Raw genomic sequence first — 25,245 nt, forward strand, 5'->3', positions numbered from 1 at the left:
AGGCATTGCCTGAATTCCGTTCTTTTTTGCGGTACGCGGGCCTCTCACTGCCGTGGCCTCTCCCGCTGCGGAGCACAGGCTCCGCATGCGCAGGCCCAGCGGCCACAGCTCACGGGCCCAGCTGCTCCACGGCATGTGGGATCTTCCCGGACCGGGGCACGAACCCGCGTCCCCTGCATGGGCAGGCGGACTCTCAACCACTGCGCCACCAGGGAAGCCCCATCCATCCATTTCTTTACACTCTCACAACCACAACCTCACCAGAACTGTTGTCATTGTTTCTGAACTGTCCTCCTCACTCCAGTTCTTCTTGCAAACCACACCACCAACTAGATCTATGTGCTTTTCCTAGAGCTCCGAGATGTACACGGTTCCTTGCACTCAGTAGGGCACTCAAAACGCATTTGAACTCACTTGGAAAAAACCTGAATGGCCCAATTCATACTGTTATTCAAAGAGAAGGGTAGATGTGGCCTAAAGTTTAGCCATCATTTACGGTGGGGAAAAATAACAACAAGCACGTTTAAAAGTTGCTTTTTCCTGCTGTGCAGTGGGATTAGGTCACCCCATGGTGGAAAACATCCCAGCCATCTCTCCGCACAAACCAAACAATTTTAGGTATTTCCAGGTAAGAGCCATTCTGCTGCTGCCTAAGCCCCTTCCCCCACCCCTACCACACACACTTGTGCAGTGCAGGTGTCACTGCCACGGAGAACCCCAGGGACAGCATGGCACCCATGCAGGGAACCCACAGCTCGCCGGTGGCGCCATAAAGCAGCTGTGATCAAGTAAGTGGGCCAAGCACATGGCTCTGGTGACGTCACATGGACTTCTGCCTCAACTCTCACCAGATCTAGTCAACGTATATGCAAGCCAGTTTCAAGAGCAATAACAAACCATAAATTTAAGTCTCAAGGTCTGGAAGTAGTGACACCCAGCAGGCTGCAAACTAGGGCTCTGAATTTTTTTCCCGTTTCTACTTTATTGTACACTAAGATCTCTGGTAGATCTTCAGACTTTCCCAGCTCGCTTCCTTCTATAAATGTGTTCCATCTGTAAAATGGGGGAACAGTGATTAATTGTTGAACCAAATGCAAACGAAGTACTTAATAATCTTTTCACATCAAATAGGATACTTGCTTATAGCTGGATTTTTCAAGATTCAATACATGCTGTTTCATGCAGGTCCATTTGGCCTTTTTTCCTTGGGAATTCACCCCACCACTTACTCAATCACTCCCTTGAACACTGAAGTGATGAATGTTGCTGGGTGCTCATGGTTTCTGGTCCAATATGAACACTTTCAAGGAGTAAGTCGAGGGCACCTGTCGTCTTGGTAACTGACGAGGTTTTCACTTCAAGGTGTGGGCCTGAGACCCACAGGGTTCAATGGGGGAAGTAAATGAATTGACTACATCTCTTGCCCACCTGATACGCATAAACTCATTACTGCCAAATGTACTTCAATATTATCAAGAGGGGATGGCAACATATATATCTGACAATGGTTAACGCGATGCCTTTATTGCATTTTACATTCGCAAGTTAAAACACTTGGTTTGTCGTTACAATTCTTTGTGAAAATCTGGTCTTCACTATACTCACAATGAATTATAAATGCCTGCACCAAAACAAAGGCTAATCCACGATGCCATCGAATGGATGCCTCTCTTTCTAATTTTGATTTCTAGGGCCCCTGGCCTCCGTAAGAGAACGCATGCAGGGGCACACACATACTGTATTTCAAATGGAGATTTTATGTAAGCTTATTTTTATAGTGATTCCAAGAGTAGCTGCTCTGCTTTTTATCTATGCAAACTGGAAATAAAGTAGGCACCCTGCCAGCTCCCTGACAGCAGGCCGGGCCCGGGCTGCCATGGGTAACTCGCACAATGACATCTAAGGGGTCCAGAAAAGAACCCTGACTAATGGCTTTTGGATTCCTTGTGACCTTTGATCCTCAGTGCCTTAGACCAAAATAAATGACCTAATTTCAAGAAACTACATCCAGCCTGTGAACTCTAATGAGTGAGAGAATTTACCCACTAAGCAATGATTCATAGGTATGTGCTATTCATAACCATTCTTTAGATCTTAGCCCAACTAGAGGGAATATACTTTTCGGATGCTCACGTTTTCCTTGTATGTTATCTGCTGCTTTTCCCTTGTTGCTTTTAATATTTTTGCTTTGCATTTAATTTTTGTCAGTGTGATTAATACGTAACTGGGTGTGTTCCTCCTTGTGTTTACCCTGTATAGGACTCTGAGCTTCCTGGACTTGGGTGACTGTTTCCTTGGATGTTCAATTTTTAAAACAAATTCATCTTCCAGGATGCTGTGGAATTTGAGAGTGCCCAGGGCAGATAAAGTATACAAGGCAGCGGAAATACAAAAGCATTTCCTGGAGCAGACTGAAGTTGGCAAGTAGGATTAGGAACAACAGCATTTCTCCCTCAAATGTATGTATTGTGGGGCTTCCCTGGTGGCGCAGTGGTTGAGAGTCCACCTGCCGATGCGCCCCGGTCTGGGAAGATCCCACATGCCGCGGAGCGGCTGGGCCCATGAGCCATGGCTGCTGAGCCTGCGCGTCCGGAGCCTGTGCTCTGCAACGGGAGAGGCCACAACAGTGAGAGGCCCGCAAAAAAAAAAAAAAAATGTATGTATTGTTTCCTTAGTTGGTGATTCTCTTGCTTCCTTACTGACAAAGGCTACCAGATCTGGAGGTCCAGACTAGGAATTCGGGAGCTAGTACAAGCAATGAACACACTGCCCTCTCCCCATGATAACTTCCATGACTGACTATCATTGCCAGAGCCCTGAAGCCACATCGGGGGGAAGGGTAAGATTCTGTAACGTTCAACCTTCACTCATCCTATCACCCAAGTGTACTGTCAAGAAGCCGCAAAGAAAAAGTCAGTATATCTGCAGCGTCCTTGATCTATCAGAAGCTTTCTGGGTATTTGAGAGACCCAGGGAAAACTCTGTGATATTCATTTAGGGCAGTGAAACTACCCTGCATGATACTATAATGGTGGATACATGACATACACTTGTCCAAACCCCTAGAATGTACCACACCAAGAGTGAACCCTGATGTAGACTGTGAACTTTGGGTGACAATGACGGGTCCGTGTAGGTTCATCAGTTGTAAGGAATGTGCCACTCTGGTGGGGACAGGGGGGTGCTGATAATTGGGGAGGCTCTGCAGGTGTGGGGCAGGAGGCCTATGGGAAATCTCTGTCCCTTCCCCTCAGTTTTGCTGTGAGCCTGAAGCTGCTCTAAAACATCAAGTCTGGCTTTTTAAAAACTCTTTGGTATTTAAAAGAAAGTCCTTGTACACTGAAAAAGAACTGAAGTTGGCAGAGGAAAAACCAAACACTTCAGTCCGAGAGACATTATGAAAATAATGCGTTGTTTCAACACCAGAGGAAAAAAAATCCAAGCATTAAAAATCAAAGATGGGGCTTTTCTGGTGGCGCAGTGGTTGAGAGTCCGCCTGCTGATGCAGGGGACACGGGTTCGTGTCCCGGTCTGGGAAGATCCCACGTGCCGCGGAGTGGCTGGGTCCGTGAGCCATGGCCGCTGAGCCTGCGCGTCCGGAGCCTGTGCTCCGCAATGGGAGAGGCCACAGCAGTGAGAGGCCCGCGTACAGAAAAAAAAAAAAAAAAAAAAAAAAATCAAAGATTAAGAAAAACAGTCATCTTTCCATTTAAAAGCTGTCATGTTGCTTGTGCTCCTGAGATCCTTGCTATGCAAAGTCTGGTCTGTGGACGAGCAGCAGCGAGCTTGTTCAAAATGCAGAATCTCAGGCCTCACCCCTCTGAGAATCTCCATTCAAAAAAACCATTCCCAGATCATTGGAATGCACACTAAAGTTTAAGAAGCACTGCTCTGAAGAAGCAAAAGAACCTTCAGTTCTGTAGTAATTTCCATTTCCCAACTTTTTAGATGGTAGACTTTCATTTTTTTAAACTTAACCATTTACACCTCAGTTTAACCTCCAAATGTGTACACTGTTAAATCTCCTGATACAGCTTCAGAGGAATGTTGTAATTACTACTGCTATGTTGTATGAAGATTAAAATCAGGAAAATATCCTCCATTTAGAACCTACAATCATTCTACTTCTCTCCATCATTCCAACCTAGCAATGTTTCCAAGGATTTGGTTCATCACAATATCACCTTTACATACTGATTTTCAAAACCCAGAGGCAGGCTGGCCCCTGTCTGCTTAGTCACGGGCAAAAGAAGGTAGGAATGATTGTCCGAGTTCACTCAGCATAAGAAGGTAGTAAACAGGACACTTCAAGCCAACCCAACTCTCTTTTTCTGCAACAAATGGCACCTTCTCCCCAAAGAACCAGCATAATGAGTTCAACCCTCCAATTTATTTTGGTGTGGAAGCCAGCTGTGGTCCCTGAAACCAGTACTTAAGTACACTTTGCCTTGCTTCTCTTCTCATCTTCCTGTCTCTAGTAATCAACAATCCAACACTGGGAGCGTATTTCCACCATTTCTCTTGACATTGGTAATGGGAACAATGGATGGGAAAATGCACGCTCTGTGATGCTACCAGAAGGCTGGCCTTCTCATTCTCAGAGGATAATACCTACCATTTAGAACATTTCAACAGCCCGAAAATTCCCCATGTTGTGACGGTCAACCTATGTGACACGTGATCCATGTTGGTACAAATGCAAAATATAGCATCTAGAGCCCTGGAGATGAACTGAATTCTAATGCCACATTTTAACGGTATTTTACAGATTTTTCCAAAGTCTCTCAGCATCTACCCCTTAATTAAATCTAATTTGGTTTCCACATAGAGTGTTATGGAGCACATTCACTTCACGATACATGGAAGCTCGATATACATCATCTTTACCTCCCAACTACAGCCTCATGAAGATGTTTTCATGTGGGAACATTCAACACTGATTTATGATGCTATTGCAACAACTAAGCAACTCATCTTCCAGTATAAATGTATCACCTAAGAACAACCTCACTGAAACATATAAATTCCATATATATTTAAAAATATTATTGTCTGTAATATAATAGAGCAGAATGTTTCAAAGCCTATAACCTTGCATGCAGAAGCGGTTTTTCAAGCATTAATACTTAAATGGGTCATAGACACCACATCTGTCATTCTGTCCTGAAGTCTATGAGGCAAAACCAAGACTATGCTGGCCTATTGATTTTTCTAGCATTTGCTTTAATTTACTTAACCATTGAGAAATCCATCAGTACATAAAGGGCAACTGTCCATTACTGCCTCATTTGCAGACATTCCTTCCCCTCATTTTTGGTAAATATTTCCCTTACACTGCTATGTGTTTACAGTGTAAAAACGAATTAGGAAAGTGCTCACACCTGTTTCTGTTCAGTAAGTGCTGCACTGAGGTATATGTAATGTGCTTAAAGGTAGAAGATCTAGACGTTATTACATCTGTGTGCAAAGGGTGGTAAATTAGATCCTAATTACATTAACAGGGATTCTGCCTCCCAGCTTAAATTCTACATGAGCACTCTGCAAAAATCCAAAAGCTCTGCGGTGGTTTCTTTATGAGCTGGTGATTACAGCTACTTCCTATGCGGTCACTAAATATTCTGTTTACAAATAAATGAAGAAGCTTTGAGCCAACTTGCCAGGGTCATAATCTGTTTTTTTTCCTCCCCCTCCCTCTTCGCAACAAACCCTCGCCCCATATGCATGGCAACAATCAGAAGCCCTGGCTTCATCTAATTACTCCATCACATAATTTCGCAAATTGCTTTGTCACCGGGGAGCCAAGTGCAAAACACGCTCACAGTGGGATTTCAGGCAGCAGCTTTCATTTACTACTCATTCCTTGTTAAATTAAACACGAAAACACGAGTTGTGTGAAAGAAGTCAAAAAGAAGGCCTGCAAACGAGCCAGACAAGTATATCTCCTATTTACCATTTCTCCAAATACGTCGTTGGCAACAGGCATTGTGAACAGGAGTATCCCCCTTGCTTGGCTGGCCCATTCCTAGCTCGATATAGCTGCTACAATAGACCACAGCCGAAAGGTCAAGAGCAAACAGGCTTCTCCGGAAAGTAAGTTTCATCACGTATCAACAGGAAGCCTGGGCCTATGGTAAAAAATTTGACAGACTCAAGCCTCTATTCTTTACCCTTTCTGCTTTCTGAAGTGCCTGGCCATGATCCTCACATGAGAACGTGTATCTGTTATTAGATGAATGATGTTAAGCCCTTTGAAGGTATAGACAGTATCCCATATTTCCATTCTGGCTAGAAGGAAGGAACCCGACTCCACTCATCTTTAAAAGTTCTCCAATGGAAAGATCATCAATCAAGTTCATACGGTATTAGATGTTTTCCTTTTAAGTATTAATGCCCTGCACGTTTCTGAAACACATCAAGATAAATGCTCACCCATCTCACTAAGGATGTGGGTGGAAGAAAAAGAGTGTGCGGTGGGTGACATTACTAGAGGGAGTGAACCTGAGGTTATACCCCTCGAAGCTGACATTTTTATGTCAACAACTAAACACAGCCACTGGTAATTAAAGGTATTTCTCTGCAGCTCAGGAGCCAGCAGGGTCAGGTACCATTTTACACCACAAACCAGTCCTTTATGCATGTAGATTTACCAGCATTATCTGCACAGGGAGAAGAGACATTAGCAGCAGCTGTCTCTCTGCTTTTACACTGAAAATTCTATTCATACAGACAGGTGGAGTAATTTAAAAGCCAATGTGGTGCAATTTCGATGTGACTAATGTCACTGCCTACGAAAATGCCACCATTACCACTGTTTATGGAAACATTACTAAAATTACATTTTATTCAAAAGAATTTTAGGATTCTGGTTATTACTAGCTTGAAAATGATCAGACCTCAGTGTCATACCCCAGAGCGGTGGCTTAATTCTCCAGGCTTTAGCAGGCTTCTTTGCTGAGAAACGACAGTTGGATTGTAGTTTCAAGAGTAATTGGGGCTGCATAAGCAGTTTCCCCTATCTCCATAAAGCAAATGAAAGACATAGCTCTTTGGCGTCCTGAACATGTGACAGGCAAAAAATCTTCAAGGAGCTAAATTCTGTGTTCGAAGGGTTAGTCACGACTTGCATGAGGAAAGATTCCCCAAATCACTATCACACGTTGTTAGTAATACACACGGCTAGAGATTTACCTATTTCCATAAGGAAGGAGGGACAGTTAATGTTTAAAATCTGAAATTCTAACAATGTATAAATGATTACAATTGCACAAAATATCAATAGCTGCAGCTATGCTTTCTTTATGCACAGATATGTCTGGAAAAAGAATCTAGATAGGAAAGGACCTTCCTTGACCCCCCGTTACCAATAACCATCAGGTTGCACTATGAAGTTTTGTGCCAAACCTTCTGGCTCTTATTTTTATTTAAAAAATACTAATCAGCTAGCTCATGAAATGAGATTATAATTATACCTTTGAACTCCCATGATGGTGATTTGATTTGCTCTGTGTTTGGGAGGCAACGTGGTAAAAAGCACATGGAAATTCAAGGCAGGAGACCCTCCCTGGTTGCAGCTCAGCCAGTTCCTAGCTTTTGACCCTGAGAAAATTCATTAACTTCTCTCACCTTCATTTCTGTCATCCTGACTACCTTACAGGATTGTCTTAAGAATCCAGTGTATGTGAAAAGATTAAACTACAAAGCACCATAGAGACACATATTATAAGTTTATTTAGCCTTTTGATCAATTTTTTCCTTCAGCTGTTAACAGGACAGAATGATCCAATGTCAAAAGAGTCAAGCAATTAAGGGATCATTAAAAAAAAAAAACTTGGGAAAAGTAACATTATGTAGGCAGGAGATAATTGCATTTCTTTTAAAAATGAAATTGTCATTTTTGTGGAGTTCCTCCCCCAAGAAGTTTGGGAAACTGACTTTTCTTTAAATATGGGACAGGAATGATTCCTAAGCTTCTATAAACTGCAATAGAAATTTTCTACACTCATTGAGCTTTCTTAGGATGAGTGTTCCTATTAACACCTCCTGGCCTCTGGATGTCCCAAGAACTTCCTAGGACACCGAATTCTCAAAGGCCATTCGTGTCATGGGAGAGCGTGTGGGCTTTACAGGGATGCTAGCGACAAAGTTAATGTGAAAACAGACAAAAACTGATCGCAGAATATTAAGAACTGAAAAGCAAAGATACCTAAATGGTTAAGTTCATATATATTGCCCCATTTTTTTTCTGGAGAGATAATACCAGGAGGACATTCAAATACAAGCAGTAATTTAAATCAAACAAAGGTCTCTATTTCAGAAGATTCTGAATAATCCATTATAAAACCAAGTAACTTGTGTCTCATTTGAATATCAACTAACTTAGGGTGCTTGCATTTACAACATCAAGTTACTTGAGTCCTATCTTTTCTTTAGAGTGTCCAAAGATAGAGCAATACTTCTTGTATTGGAAGCCACACTCCTTGGGCTATAATTTGCTGAGTGAAGGCATTTTGCAATAGCAAGAAAACACAAAATCTGAAAGGTCTTTGAAATGTTAGAAAATCGCCTGGCGTAAGTCTTCCAGCTACTCCTCTGCTCTTGGAGGCTGCCCACAGGCCCACCAGGAAGTGGACGCCTTATCTGAGTGTTCGAGGGCTCTCTCCTGCCTCCTGACACACTGAGCTGAGTATCCAGTCCATTGACGAAAGCCACCTTTCCCAGGCTCAGGACTCGCAAATGAAAGGACGAGCAGTATTGAAACACCGGCACGTTTGTCCATAGCAGTCATTTTGCTGTAAATCCGCACAATTACTATCATTACTACCTTGGAGCCCTAATAAAGCGATTTTTGCTGTCTCATGGCATTCAGTATACCTCAGGTAAGCTTGGCCCATAACCAAGAGGGTATTGTGACCATTGCAATGTGGTCTCCACTCTTTGCTTACCCTCTGGCATTGGCTTCCATCAGCAGAAACAGAAAAATTAGAGCCCTGAACATAGCTATTTAGGGGATTAAAAGAAGTAAAATGGATCAGTTTTTCCCATCAGGATTGGTACGGATGGCAGGGGTTCAGAGAGATTTGTCTTATAGAAAAATGCCCAAGTATATAGGGACATATATGTACACAGAGTCATAATCACACTTCCGTAAGAAAGACTGAGATGTGATGAGGATATTTCCAGTTAAGTCAAAGTCTCCTAAATTACATGACATATAGATTTCCTTCCCCTGGCAAAACAACCAATCAGCCAAACCAAACCAAAACACTGGAATCCTTCCTAAAACAAAACCACTGGATTGTCTGTCCATCAAACCTCCATTCTTTAAACCAAAGTACCTTCACTAGGAACCTTGAACACAGAAAGTAAAAAGCCAAACCTATGTCACAAAATATTCCTAAGGATTAGACTGAGTTAGTTTAAAAAATACGCTCACACATATGTACATGATGCTCTAATTTTAATCTGAAAGATAAATTGAGGAGGAGCTGTTTCATATTCATTGACTGAGTTTAGCGTTTTATCTTCAAAAATGTATCATCACTAAGAGGTATCAGAAGACAGGACATTGATATATGCATTGAAGTGTAAATGGCGAGCTAGTTTTCCAACAGTTATGTGCATGGGCAACCATCAACTTAATAAACTGTGCTTATGTGGGCACTTCTGTTTTGAACCTAGTCCTTCATTGAGTCAACCCGATTAAGAGTATATCAGAAAACCTGGGCTTCCCTGGTGGCGCAGTGGTTAAGAATCCACCAGCCAAGGCAGGGGACACGGGTTCGCTCTCTGGTCCGGGAAGATCCCACATGCCTCAGAGCAACTAAGCCCGTGCGCCACAACTACTGAGCCTGCGCTCTAGAGCCCGCGAGCCACAACTACTGAAGCCCGTGTGCCTAGAGCCTGTGCTCCGCAACAAGAGAAGCCACCGCAGTGAGAAGCCCACGCACAACGAAGAGTAGCCCCCACTCGCTGCAACTAGAGAAAGCCCAAGAGCAGCAGCAAAGACCCAATGCAGTGAAAAATTAATTTAAAAAAAGAGTATATCAGGAAACCAAACTACAATGTATTTTTAACTTAGCCTTGGAAACAAAAGGAAAATTTTAGAATAAGTTGACAAATTGCCAGCCGGACGCTACAAATGTCCCTTATTTAAGGCACCATATAAAGGCACCAACCATCAGTGAAATGAACAAACCACTTGCCTGAGCACAAAAATCTCAATCACACCCCGAAATTCATACAGCCCCAATCCGAGTTCATCTGCTTAAGAGTCCTACGCACCTGGATAAATGAACACTTTTAAAGTTGGACTTTTGTTTTTACTTTTGATTGTTTTTTTCCCCCAATGCCTCCTCGTCAACTGACTGTAATTCCCCCAGGTCAGAGGTGCATAACTAGGATGGGGAAGAAAGGCTGGGGCAAAGCGAAGGAGGTGTGGGGGAGGCTGGGAGGGAGCTCTGCCAGGTCACTAATGGCCTCTGGGGCAACAACTTGGAGAACAGGCTGATGCTTCGCCTTTGATCTTCTAATTCACAATGATCATTAGTATTAACTCCGATTCTTCTGGGTGAAGAATTCCAGCTGTAGCCTTTTCAGTTTACCTGACCTAAGAAAATTCATCACGCATCCCATTAAGATTTCAATAACCAGCTAAGAAAAAGAAAAAGGCAGTTGCTCCAGAATCTAGAAACCACTCGCTTCATTATTAAAACAGGGTTTATATGATGTATATTACAGAAGAATTAGGGCATTCCAACATTACCTCCAAGTCATTAAATAATCTATTCCATTCTCCTCCTGAAACAGATGACTCCCAATTGGGTAAAAGATATTCAGGGTCCTATCTAATCAAAGTTGAAATATGCTATCTCCAAAGTAGCAGAGATCTTTTAAAAGTAAGATAGAGAGATCTGTCATCTAAGCCTGTATTGATTTCGGCAAAGCCAAGCTCTGACCATCATCATGACTAAAGCCTGGGAAAGTGACTGGTAACCTCGTGTAAGAAAAAAAAGTAAGAACTGTGAAGATATTCTTCTTACGTATTTCAGAGAGCTCATTTTTGTTATGGGACATGGGCATCTGAAAGGAAAAAGAAATCTTCTCACTCCTTCATACTAGTTTTCAAGTATCTTAATTTAATAAGGTATCTGTAGATACCACACAATGAAAAAAGGATCAATGTTAGCTGCCATCTCCACAAGCCACCCTCCTTGGCTCAGGCATACGAACACGGAGGACTAGTTAGGACTGTCTTTCCCAAACACTTTGCACTACCCTGATTGACATTTTAGGTCAAAGTTCAAAAATATAGTCTTCCTGCCTTGCTACCTTCTTAGAACTAATGGTAGCTGAAGGATGCTAACTGGTAAGGCACAATAAGAATATTCACTGTTAAAACTGGCCAAGAATAGTGGTGAGGGATAGGAGGAGACATAGAAATGGCAGGAGAGGAGCAAATTCCATCTGCTACCTAACTACGTGCCTCTGTATTAGTCCTTATCTGTGTGTCTGCCTTTTGACTTTCCGCTCACCTTGATCAACAAAATGGGTTATCTGGATACCAATGAGAAGTACTTTTTCATTCTAACAATAATTCGTAATGTTTAGAGAGCAGTTCTTCCAAAATTGCAGGCAGAGATTTGATACTAAGATGTCTCCACCAGATCTTGTTACCAAAAGCAAAAACCAATGAAACACCATCTGTCTCTTCTAGAGCATTCACTTCCCAATTCAATTCCATTTGCTCCATTCTTAGAGTGGCGGACCCGCAGGGCACTTTTCATCTAATAGTGTTTCTATGGCAACGCCATTCTCAACCTGGAAGATTCTACAACCCCTCACTTTGGCTTTATCCGCATTGAGAGGAGAGTCTTCTAAATCAGAAATTGAGACATAAATTTCGCAACAGAAAAAAAAAAAGTATTTTCCAGGCTAGAAGTCGAAATAAAGAAAACAAAATCAAATAGCAAAATGTGTATATAACCTAGAAACAAAGTTTGTCTCTATAGTACCCAGTGGGTCCTCAAGGTCAGTGAAAGGAAGAGGAATCCAAGAGAATGTGAATGAAAGTCAATTCACCTTCAGGATCACCTCTCCTACTGGTCAATGCCGAATGAGTCACACCTTGAATGGTGTCTTCACCTGAATTTGCAGGTATGCATTTTAACAACCTCAACTCTCCCTAACTTTTCAGGATTCCTAGAGTACACAAGCTCCATGCAGGAAAATATGTCACTGCATATTTTCAATAAGAACCATATCAACCCCTTTTCTATTTAGATTATATTTACAATTGCAATATGTTAGGGTAGGAAAACAAAAAGAAAAAAGACCCCTGATTCTTTACCTTAAACATTGTATTTATTCCTTCTCTTCATTTTTACTAGCCCTTAGGCGGATATCTCTGTAACGCTATGTAGCAAAATAACCAGTAATATGCAAAACACATCCAGCTTAAACATTATGACATAGCAGGTTATATTTACAGCTGGAATAATGCCCTTAGGAAGGAAACAAAATCTTGATGTGGCATATGCCCCTGAACTGATCATGACTATATAGTGACTCACACCCAAATATTAAGTACTTTCTAATTGTTTGCAGTAATTTGTCTTCAGGCAAATGCAAGCATTTCTATTAATACATCCTTTTATTTTCTTTCGAATTCTCTCTCATTATCTAAATAATGTCAGTCATTCTTTTCAATTCCAGGGAATAGTTTCTTTCAGGAGAACTTCTCTAGCTATCAAAACTGGCAAAGGTTCAACTAAGTCTAAGGTGGAAATTCACATCACTGAAATTTCCTTTTACCCCATAATCACCAAAGTTTAAAACCTGTTTCCTTTCTCTTTTATTGTTTTTATTATATACAAGTATGTCCAGTTTAGCTTGCTAGAGACTGTGAGTCCAAAAATGAAGCTTTAGTTCTCTCTTTGGAGTAGTAAAATGTGCTACTGATTAAATCTACCTGTGACCAACTACAGAAAGGCACATTTTTCTTATGCAGCTGGGGTGCAAATCCAGAAAGGTTTTTTTAATTCAGGGCCTATTCTACTCCTCTAACAAACAAATGCTGAAAGCCCTTTCAAAGGCAGCTTTTTTAACTGAATAAACTCAATGAAAAGATTGACCCATTTATTTGAAAAAGAAAAAAAAGATAGCAATTTGCTTTCCAAAAGGTGTATGAGGTTTTATAATATACCTTTGGCATTTAAAAAATTAGTTTTTTTACAGTTTGCTAATAAATTGTGATTGCTATTGTTTTAATTAGCCAGAGTTTCAGTTGCCCTTTTATATTTAGCAAGATTTCATAAAGGATCTCCTGGATAAGTTGCATTAATCATATAGCAAGAATGTGATCATCTAAAATTTGTACACAGTCTTCCAAATGAATTGTGCATCCCTAAAGACCTCTCAGAATTTGAAATAAATTTACTAAAGAATTAATACTGAGATAACAGTAGTTACTTACATTTGGACAAATAATAATAAAACTCTCTTTATACGTTTTCTCATAGTATTTATTATAATCAGCTCTTGACTATAAGTATTACCTAAACAGTTTATGCATTCTTTCAAGAAGTATAATGAGACAAGGAGAAGGCTGTTCCTTGGAACTGGAAATCTATCTACTCTTGCAATTGGAGAAGAGGGACAGAAGGGAATCTTTTTCATTGGAAGAAGGAAAGGGGGAGAAAATTTAAATATATCTTCTCACTTTGCTTTTTAGATGATATTATGAGAGCTTCTGCTTTTTAGAGACCGTTATCATTATCAATATTTTTGTATGAGCAGATGGCAGCGGAGTGGGGAAGGAGGGTGGAAATACCCAATGGAAACCAGGAGACAACGTCTATGAGCATTCTTAGAATGCCAGGGAGACATGGACAAATGGTTTCCCCCTCAGGGTAGTGGTACAGGCCAGCACCGACCCTCAAACTGAAGGAAATTAGCCGGACCTCAAAAAATCAGACAGTTCATGAATAATTTCTGTTGCAACTGCCCCAATAATCTATGGACCACAAAAAGCATTGCAATGCAGGTAAAGTCATGCTGGCTGTTAAAAAGCATTTTGTTGTTGTTGTTCTTTTTTTTTTTTTTTTTAAGAAAATAATAGAGCTCTTGGCAAGGTTCTTCACTAGGGTACGACCTAGAAAACCAGGAAATCTGGTGGATGAATAAAAGAACTTGCTTCTTCTCTCCTGATTCTGTCTGAACTAATATTTGATTATATTTTACTCAGGGGCACCTCAGCTTCGAGTGAAGCCAAAACTCCTTTGCAGACTGAAATGGAGGCTGACGAAGTCTATCTCTTTTTTTTCTGTTAGTTTAGGAAATAGAGTTTGGTTGTGACTTAGGGTCAACCTGATTTTGTCCCCTCCCCCCGCTCATCCTCAGGTTAGATCAGGTTAGCTGGTTGGCTCCAGTGACGAAATACCAGCACGGCTGCATCAGCACTTTTGCCCAATTGTCACTTCTTATCTCCCGCTGACTTTAAATGCCGTACTATCTATCTATCTATCTATTTATTTATTTATTTATTTATGTACGCGGGCCGCTCACTGCTGTGGCCTCTCCCGTTGCGGAGCACAGGCTCCGGACGCGCAGGCTCAGCGGCCCTGGCTCACGGGCCCAGCCGCTCCGCGGCATGTGGGATCTTCCCGGACAGGGGCACGAACCCGCGTCCCCTGCATCGGCAGGCGGACACTCAACCACTGCGCCACCAGGGAAGCCCCCGTACTATTTATTTTTCATGCTATGCCCTCTAGACCCTAGTCCTTCCCCTCGCAGTCAGCGGTGGTCAATAATCCTCAGCAGCAAACTTGCACAAGGCAGATCTCAAACTATCCACATAAATGCAACAAGTGTCAGGCAAGTAATGGCACCCGAATCAGGTTTCAGGTCAACCTAACATGATGTTAAAATCAGCTGAACCGCCTACATCTTTAACTAACTACCAGTATTAACCACCCCTAAAGCTGATTCCAAAACTATCAGCATAATCCAGCTACTGTTTGGAATCGTGGTGGGAAGAAGAAAAGGAAAGAAACTATTTTTTAGTTAGTTCTGCCGCTCTCGGTTTTTATTTTATTTAGGGGTGCTGGAAAATCTGGATTAATTTATAGCCTCGAGTATTACTGGAGGCACAGCCTCTGTCCAGAGGAGCTGAACCAGCTTGGTCTCCCACATCCTCTGTTTGTCTCCCTGTATCAATATAAGTCACTGAGGAACATGGCTTTGAAAGTGGGTGAGGATGTGAGGGTCAACAGGTCTGGACACATTAGTGACAATGCAGAATTAACTTTGATACTGAAGGAGATCAAATGACTTTAAGAAAAGCAAACTATGCTAAAAATAGTAACATAAAAGGTTTGCTCCTAACATTTCTTTAAAAAAACAAGATTTTTAACATTCATTCATTTTAGGCTAGTCTATGCTACGACCTGTCTAAATTTGTCCTTTGTCCCTGATATTGGAAGTACCCCTGGTCAACAATTTTGTTGATTTTTAATATATTATTTTACCCATAAATCTTCATTTCATCTTCTTCCTTAGATGTCATTAAATCAGTATGCACTTCCAAAAATATCCACCAAAATATTATGATTATAAATATTTTGAACATGAAATCCATTCAGAACAATAACCAAACAAAACAAATCCCTCGGTGGCATAAAGCCCCAAATCTCCAGTTTCTCACATCTCCAGGAGAATTCCTGCAGTGAAAACAGCAATACTCACACAGACAATATAAACTGTTACTGGGCTTGAGAAGTCACAAGGGACTACACAGGAAGAGCTGACTCTATATTGCTGTTTTCCTTTACAGTTCTAAATACAGGGACAACTTTCACTGTGCAGCTCTGACTCAGATGAACGTTTTGTAATGGCAGCCAGTACATTCAAACCACTTAAGAGCAAATTATGTGAGCAACCTGCCATTGCAACAAGATTTAAATTTTTGCAGACCATTCGCCATAAAGGTCCACTAAAGCATTGGAAGAAATTAAGTCCTTCTCTCTGGGGTTTGTCTGACTTTGTTCTTAGTGGGACCTGGTTCTAGGTACTTGAAGAGTCACACTGAGAAAAACAACATCATTAACATACATACTTAAAGTCACAAGTGCACATGAACTCCTAAACCTTATAACTTACAAAAGTGAGCAAAATCGCAATAGCAAACTTCAAATAAAACTCCTAATTTGGGGTATGGATCTAGGAAACAAGTGCTAACACCTCTGTAAGAACTGTGGGCACACAGTGACTTATGAAATATTCCAAGTCCAGAGGGATCATTTTTCCCCCCTTTTTTCTATCAAAACTGGTTCATTGTCCATATTTAGTTTACATATGTCATTTAGAATCCACTTACTGTTAGATGCTGGAACAGCCACGCCCTCATGATATTTGTGGCTACTTTGGGAAAGATGCCACGCTTTTTGTGACGCTTTTTGTCCTTATCTGGATCATCATCGTCACCTGTGCTGGGGGAAGCTACACTGTTGTCCAAGCCATCACCTGCAAACATAGTGAATCAAATTTTGACTGATGCTACCTTAACATGCTTTATTCAAATAGAATGCCTTTGGATATAAACAAAACCAAAAGAGCAATATCAATGATTAATAGTTTATTTGGTACTCTTTTCTTTCTTTCTTTCTTTCTTTTTTTTTTAAGAGAAAGAACAAGGTCTAGGCTCAAAAGTAGTCAGGTCTAAGGAACTTCTTCCAAAGAACATTGGAAAAGGTCAAAGGGAATGGAGGGGAGTATCCAATCTCTTTAGTAGCTTTGTTGCCATGGTAATTATTCAGATGTGGATAGTGGAGACATGTTAAGTGTAACTCCTACTGGGGAGTTAAATATGGTGGAAACCATGAGCAGAGGTGCTGTCCATGCCTGGGTATTCAAATCCCACATAAAGTCATTGATGTCAACTTGTGAGAAGATGCATTTAAGACATCAACTATTTCCATAAGTGATCTATCTTAAGACTAAAGTAGGCCATGGAAATGTAGGTAATCCATCATATAAGCAGTCTGACATACGAATGCTTCAAATAGAATATAATTTTTCTTGTCATAGAAAGAGAGCATAAAGTTTAGTAAGGGAAAAACTCTTGAAATCGATTTTTAATTAGAAAACAATGACTATTTAAATCAAATAGAGGGATGTTAAATGAATGGTCAGTTGGGACTGTATTCCCCTAATAATCCAGGCAGTTTCTGAAAAATTTCTTCTAGATTTAAATTTTTCTCACCAAAAAGTCACCTGCTTACACATTCCTATACACTGGATACTACTTTTCCATTGATTTTTGTTATAACATTTAAGTTGTTTCTTCTAGATAATTTTTTGGCTCTGTGACACAATAAGATAAAGAACGTAGTATTCCTTTTAAAATGGCATATTGAATAAGAAAAAAAAAAAGTGAAATTTCAGTTCATATAATCACACTGTCCAAAACAAGTCATAAGGTACAAATGGAAAGTAAAAACTTGGCGTTTAGGCACAAATGTTGAAAGGGAAAACAAGAGTGGACTAAACATACTACCCTAAAAAGTAGCTTAGCTTTTGTCAAACTGGTACCCCAGCTCTCTCAGTGGAAACTACTGGCTTTTAAAAAGGCACAGGTCGATCTGGGCCCAGAAAGAAGAGTTCGAGTGGCGAGGCTTAACAATGAGCTAGCATACTCCCTGGGTTTACTGGGAGACCCGTGCACATGGCCCAGAGAACTCTGGTAAGACTGCACATGGGAACTAGCCTCAGACTCCTTTGGATCGCGTCATGAATTTCTGTATTCCTTGCTTCTTTTACCTAAATATCCTACACACAAAAAGAATTCTCTGTTTTTAAAAAAATTTTATTGATAGTTGATTTACAATGTTGTGTTAATTTCTGCTGTACAACAAAGTGACTCAGTTATATATGTACATATGTATATTCTTTTTCATGTTCTTTTCTATTATGGTTTATCACAGGATATTGAAGAATTCTCTATTTTGATTTCAGTTATTTCAGTCGAATCTAAAGTAGTTAGGTTGTCATTAATCAGTTGTTCTTAACAGAGTTCCCTCAAGAAACTCCTCCCGCCACCCCTCCCCCCAAAGGAAAACTGCCCCCTGAATTACCTTGACTTGTACTGAGTTGAAGTTTAAAAACTTTGTTGGGTGAGAGACAGACTGATTTCGACATTTCTGCTAGGATGACAGCATATGCCACACACACAAAACTTTTGCAGAACTTTTCTGTTGAATTTTTATCAAATTAAAATCCATAATTTCATTGTATTCGATGTTTTGTTGACAAAAATCGTATATTCTGTGAAAGGTCCACGGAATCATAGCTGTGTTCTCAGTGAAAAAGATCATAAAGACCCACAATTCCCAAGCCCTCACTGTATCAATGAAGAAAGTACTTGTGATCCTGCTGGATGATTTGCTCAAGGGGTTGGTCCAGGCAGGACGAGACACCCACATCCCTAAACCAGGGCTCCTTCCACCGCACCGCACCTTTGATTTGCATACCCAAGTGGTTTTTTTTTTGTTTTCTTGTGTTTTTTTTGCGGTACGCGGGCCTCTCACTGTTTGGGCCCCTCCCTTTGCGGAGCACAGGCTCCGGACGTGCAGGCTCAGCGGCCCTGGCTCACGGGCCCAGCCGCTCCGCGGCATGTGGGATCTTCCCGGACTGGGGCACGAACCCGTGTCCCCTGCATCGGCAGGCGGACTCTCAACCACTGCGCCACCAGGGAAGCCCTACCCAAGTGTTTTATAAGGAGTCTCCTTGGATTTGCCTAATAAATTCTTAGAAAGTCCAATATTTAAAGAGGCTTTTTATTCAGAGAAGCAATTCACCATATAAAATAACAATTCATTAAAAAAACATGAGGAAAAAAAAACGAACTCAAAAGCATTTAAATTTTCAGTGGGCTAATCCACTTTCAATATGCAAAAGGTAACCAAGGAAAAGAAACATATTACTTGATCACTGATTAAAAAGCTTCTGACCTAAGGACACAGTTTTTCACCACCTCGCCCATGATTGTTTTCAACCTTAAAAAAAGAAAAAAAATAGCCTTTCTCTCCATCTCAAAACCCCTTCAGATTAATTTAGCAGGCAATGCCTCGTGCCTGCCTTGAAGAGAATTCATTGATAATTTATGGAAATATCTACTATAATCCAACGGAGATGACTTTTTTCCAGCTTTGTGCATCAATAGATAATCAAGGCCTTAAAGCAGCCTTAGCTTCCCATTACCTCAGGCAAAAGAATTCCTGAAAGCGTGCCTTGAGGGCACCTGAATTATATACTGCATTAGGAGAGGAAGGCTTTCTGCATTCCACGTGTAACACTCACCAGAACCTTTCCTGTTTATTTCTGCCATATGAAAGCAGAAGCATTAGGAACAGAATTGTTTAAGTGAAGACTTATGTAGATACAATGGAGAAACCTTTCAAGCAAGAGCCAGATCACCCCCCTTCAGTCCCTGGCAGTGACCTCTCCCGAATAAAAGGTTTCTATTACATCATTAGCTCAAGCCAAAAACAGCCTTGGCTTAATGCTCAGTTTGTTCTTCCTACTGTTTTTAGGCAAATACAGCTACTTTACTCCCATCTGGGAGGGAAATTACACTGCTGGGTTGTAATCTAAGACAAGATTTTCATTGGAAGCAAATGCTTTCAATCCAGTGTAAATACTGGTGCATGTTCAGAAAAGCCTAAAACAATAAACCCTGCTCCTTCCCGACACAAGTTAGGGAAATGGAGAGGATGGGGAAGGAGGAGAGCATAATAAAACAGACGATTCTCAAAGCAAACACTTTCATAGATTTTAATAAATTGTTTAACCTCTTCCACTTTCTAAAATGGAAAATTGATCTCGAAACGTCTCCACCTCAGAGGAAAGTCTCAATGGTCAATTGTACCTTGCACATTTCCATCCACTCTGCAATTTGATACAGTCACCTCTCTGCGGTCTCTGGAGGATTTATTTCCTTTTTATTTTTAAGATCACTAAACAAACTTGGAGGACCGCCGGCTGACCACACGGCAGCAGGCAGCAGCTCTGAGCCACATTTGTAAAATGTCAGCAGTGACTTCATTCCTGGAGCTGACTTCTCCTGCCACCAAATGAAGGCAAACTGAAAAGGTGGAAATAATCATAAAAATGATGCTAGTCCATAAACAAGCTTACAGCCTCATTAGGATAGCAGTAGGCTCCAGTGGGTGATTTATGCTCGTTTTGCTGATGCTATGAGGAAATGCCATAGGGCGACTTTAGCCAATTGCTAATGCGTTCTGACAGCTTCTTAGCAACTAGTGCAAGCAACGTTGCGGCGTTTGCTAGTGACAGAAACCGAAAATGTCATATTATCTGCCCATGTGTCATGAAGTCCGTGTGGCAATTAACTAGCAGGCCAGTGACTGAGGGGCCAGAGGCTCCTGAAAATGGCCTTTGGCTATGCAGAGGCAGCCAACGGGCGCTGAGCCGCACACGGGCCACATTCTAATGCAGAAAGCTACTTCCCTGCGACTTCCCTGGCTCTGATGAGACTGGGCCACTCAAATTCCCCCTCGTCCCCTCACTGAAGTGCCACTCCGGGCTCCCTTCTCTCTCTGGGCACTGGCTCTGGCGCTATCAGAAGACTCTAAAGTGATCTGCTTTGATCTGATCGTCCAACTGGCTCCTTAATTGGCACTACCTGTTTCTGTGCTCTTTGGACACTGGATTCAAAGGTGCCAGCTATTTTTCTGCTCTCTCACAAATGAGTCTAAAAGGATTTCAGATCATTGAAGCAGACTCCTGGCCTGTCAGATGGCTGGGAGCAGAGGAACTCTGGGCAGCCACAAAACACTGTTTAAAAAACACCAGGCTTCTAACAAGCAGGGGGAGAATCCTGGCCACACTTTTCAGGTTGCGAGCTCTCGAAACCATGCACTATATGTCAAACTGTCAAACCTTTCAGCGTGGGCCATTTGCCCTTTCAAATAATATTTAAGAATTGTTTTTACAAAATTTTATAGGCCATGGTCTAGTGAAAGAGGCCAACCAACAAAGAAAGGAATTTGTACTACAATTCGTCTATGGACAATTTCTTGTGAGACCTGGGCCCGTCCCAGCGGAGCAAGGCAGGTGACCTGTGACAGCTCCCAGGCTGTCAGAGAGCTCAGATTTCAAACATGCTCAACTCAAACATCCCTGGTCGCCTATTTAAGCATGCCCAGGCATTTAGACTGCGCTATCTCGTGCCTTTCAAGGCAGGATAAAGCGGCATTTATCGTATTCAGTCCATTCAATGGGTCAGACTGACCGTGTCAGCGGGGGCTCCTTCCCGGCAGGTCAACGTCTGACTCCCATTTTTCTCTCCCTCCTAACTCCCTCTCTCCCTTCAGGACCACCGGTCCCCAAAACCTTTTCTGAGGGAGGCAAAAACAAAACCCCCAAAAGCGCCTGACATTTACATCACAAGGGCTGGGCACTTCTGGTGGCAGTGGGCCAGCAGGTAGAAATAAAATGGGCTGTCCATCAGAGGGTTCTTTATGCCACAGAGGCAAAACTCCTAATTAGGGAGATGAACTTTCAACTGCCAGGGCAAAAGAACATGTAAGGTTGTGGACCCTCCTGTTTTGCTAGAAACCAAGCTGGAAAACACCCTGCTTCAAGATCATTTCATTGACAATTTGGTAGCGAGACTCCATGGTTTCGGGCCACGTTCTCTCCTTAACCTTTACTTTTCTCCTCTTCGAGTGTTTAGAAATAGAGTCTTTTTCCCAAAATGTACCTAGACTCAAAAATCAAGGCCAGTTATAACCGTATCTTTCGATACTGAGTCGATTCTGTTGTGCCTTGAAAGCTGTTTCAGTGGTCAGTGCACAGCCCTCCGAGGACTGTACAGCTCATGTTATGAGGCGGCTACATTTTCATCCAATATTAAGGGTTTCTGTTTTTCTCTTGTCTGTTTTCTCACATAGCACTTCTCCGTGAGAGAATATGGCCTTTCGTCCCTTAAATGGTGTGTAGAACATTCCCGCCTTTCTAGGGGCCCCTGGTGCAAACATCCCCTCGGTATGGGGAGGTCGGGTTTCCTTTGTAGTCGAGCTATCTGGGTGTGCCAGGTTGCTAGGAAAAATGTAAAAACTACCCCAAACCCACTTCTCCAGATCCTGGCTGTGTCTACTTAGCCAGAAGTCAGAGGGGATAATGTTTCTGTGTTATGTTAAGAGGATAAATGGTGAGAATTATAACAAGCCTTTCTCAGGAACCGGCTAGAATACTTCAGAGGCTTTAAGGAGGTGTTTTGTCTTCATTTAGAATGTGTAGTAGCTGCCAGAATGATTTTTCTAAAACACATATCTGATCGCATAACCCTGGCACTTAAAATCCTTCTGCAGCTGCCCTTTGCCTTCAGGATAAAGGTCACACTTTTTAGCCTGGCGTAGAAGGCCTTTTGTGATCTCTCTCCGGGGTGTGTTTGTTTGCAGCCCGTCTTCTGCTGGTCCCCGGGGGCACCGCACTCGACGCCCTGCCCCCCACCCCAGTCCTGAGCCCACCTGACGTTCTCGGGATCTCACTGCACACACAGATCTCTCACACCTCTTTGTGTTCCCCTGTGCTAGTCCGTTTCCCTGGCAAACTCCTCTGTGACCTTTTAGGTTCGGTTCAACTGCCATCTCCTATAAGGAGTTTTTTTTTGGCGGTACGCGGGCCTCTCACTGTTGTGGCCTCTCCCGTTGCAGAGCACAGGCTCCGGATGCGCAGGCTCAGCGGCCATGGCTCACGGGCCCAGCCGCTCCGCGGCATGTGGGATCTTCCCGCACTGGGGCACGAACCCGTGTCCCCTGCATTGGCAGGCGGACTCTCAACCACTGCGCCACCAGGGAAGCCCATCCTATAAGGAGTTTTTGCTGGACTCTAACTCTCTTTAGTAATCCTCCCCAGTCCGGAGTGATTTTTCTTCTCCTGACATTCCTCCACCCAAACACACTTCATACTCTACTAGCACTGTTCATTTCCGTGTATGTCCCCTCAACTTGATTATAGAATATTGGGAAAACAAGGACCTGGTCATACTCCTCACTAAGATTCTCTAACCCCAGGGTTACCCCTGTGTACAGGGTACAGACTTGTCAATTGCTTATTCAGTGAATGTGTGAATGCATCTTTTTTTCACTGTATGGAGAAAACCGTAGTTTCAATTTCCCGCTGTTACAATTCTTTTTGATACACACCTAAATGAAACTCTTGAAAAATATTCACCAATGAAATTCAATGAAACGTAAGAAAACACTTTTTAAAATGCATTCTCGGGCTTCCCTGGTGGCGCAGTGGTTGAGAGTCCGCCTGCCGATGCAGGGGACACGGGTTCGTGCCCTGGTCCGGGAAGATCCCACATGCTGTGGAGCGGCTGGGCCCGTGAGCCATGGCCGCTGAGCCTGCGCGTCCGGAGCCTGTGCTCCGCAACGGGAGAGGCCACAGCAGTGAGAGGCCCGCGTACCGCAAAAAAAAAAAAAAAAAGCATTCTCCAAAGCTGGGAAGTTTCCTTAGAATTTTTAAGCTCATCTTGGACAAGAGATGGACGAAGAGTTAAAGTATCAGACTTCTTTATAATGTTTACCATAACCCTTTAGAAATACACCCCTACTCCCTGCAATTACAACTTAAATCTATTTACCTAACTAAAATTTCTTGCTGTTTCTCCATTTTTCCTGAGTTCACCTTTTAAAAAATAAAGCAAAAGTTATTTGTCTCCTTCTGCATTTTCCCCTCAATGAATTAATTATACCACTCCCCGCACCCTTGACACACCTCTCAGTTTCACCCCAGTAAAGAATCTCAACTGTCTCTAAGCAGACAATTTGACCCTGAGCTCAGACTCCAGACTCAGACTTTATAGAAATGGTACAAACACAAGACTCTAGAACTGTGGTTTTGCCTTGGTTTTGCCAAGTCATTGTGTCAGTCTTTCCCACAGCATTCCTCCACACCTGTCTCAGCAATTCTTCAGCAACAGGTTATCTGAGGACATTAATATCTGATACTGTTACAGATTGACATGTCACAGAATCCCAGGAAACATTAGAAAGGTTTTTGCAAGGTAAATGAAAACATAATACAACCTCATAAGTCTTATTAAACATTTTCAAAATAAACAGAGTAAACTTTCTATATCTTCAAATCTGAGGCCAACAGACATATGTAATAGTCTAAATCCAATGGTTAACTTCTACATTTAACTTTAATTAGGGTTCTGTTAGCTCAGCCTCCGTTTTGTATCTCTTCTCATCCTGAGGTGTTGAAGGTTTCCTTGTTTTCAGTTCAAAGGGATTTTCAGTTGATCAAAGGTAAGCACACTCTCATATATTTTATTTTATCACCATGTCTTTCCTGAAAATTTTGAGGTAGTTCCTTTGGAAACCAAGATGAGGTGTTGTTGGTACCTGCCCTGGCAGTGCTAAGTCCTAGAAGGGGCTTCACAAATAACCAATGGGACAGATATACCAATGGCACGGATCAAAAAGATGGAGCTAAGGTGAGCAGGGGAGAAGATTAAGAAGGGCAAGCTTTAAATAAACATATTCTTGGCACTTATAAAAGAAATGTCTAGCTACGCTTCCAAAGGTTGGCTTCACAGAGATTCGCTATGAGGCTTTTCCTTTCTAGTTGAATTTAGGCTTGTTAAACAGTGACAGATATCTGTCAATAGCTAACCACTGTGGAATGAGCTCACAGCCTCACTCTGCCCTTTAGTGGACTCCTGACATCACAGAAACCCCAGGGAAGAGATGGAGAATCAGAGCCTGCAGGCAGGAGCTCTCTCTATGAACCTACTGCCCCCTTTTCTAAAGAGTAAATATAGCACTTAAAAGGGAGCTCTGGGGCTTCCCTGGCGGCGCAGTGGTTAAGCATCCACCTGCCAATGCAGGGGACACAGGTTCGAGCCCTGGTACGGGAAGATCCCACATGCTGCAGAGCAACTAAGCCCGTGCACCACAACTACTGAGCCTGCGCTCTAGAGCCCGCGTGCCACAACTACTGAGCCCACGTGCCACAACTACTGAAACCCGCGTGTCTAGAGCCCGTGCCCCGCAACAAGAGAAGCCACCGCAATGAGAAGCCACCGCAATGAGAACCCGCACACTGCAACAAAGAGTAGCCCCCGCTCGACGCAACTAAAGAAAGCCCGCATGCAGCAATGAAAACCTAATGCAGCCAAAAATAAATAAATTAATAAATAACCCCCCCCCAAAA

General features: G+C 42.2%; 1 protein-coding gene across 4 annotated transcripts in view; it reads right to left on the reverse strand.

The window, feature by feature from the left end:
* Positions 1-25,245, reverse strand: part of MEIS1 (Meis homeobox 1) — a 136,376-nt gene that overhangs the window by 44,381 nt on the left and 66,750 nt on the right. For all 4 annotated transcript variants that reach the window (XM_033838403.2, XM_033838405.2, XM_033838406.2 and 1 more), the window contains exon 8: positions 16,373-16,518. In XM_033838403.2, the coding sequence (XP_033694294.1) occupies positions 16,373-16,518 (146 nt within the window). The remainder of the gene's footprint in view (positions 1-16,372; positions 16,519-25,245) is intronic.

Source organism: Tursiops truncatus, chromosome 14 (genome assembly GCF_011762595.2).
Source record: "Tursiops truncatus isolate mTurTru1 chromosome 14, mTurTru1.mat.Y, whole genome shotgun sequence".
NCBI classification, from domain to species: domain Eukaryota; kingdom Metazoa; phylum Chordata; class Mammalia; order Artiodactyla; family Delphinidae; genus Tursiops; species Tursiops truncatus.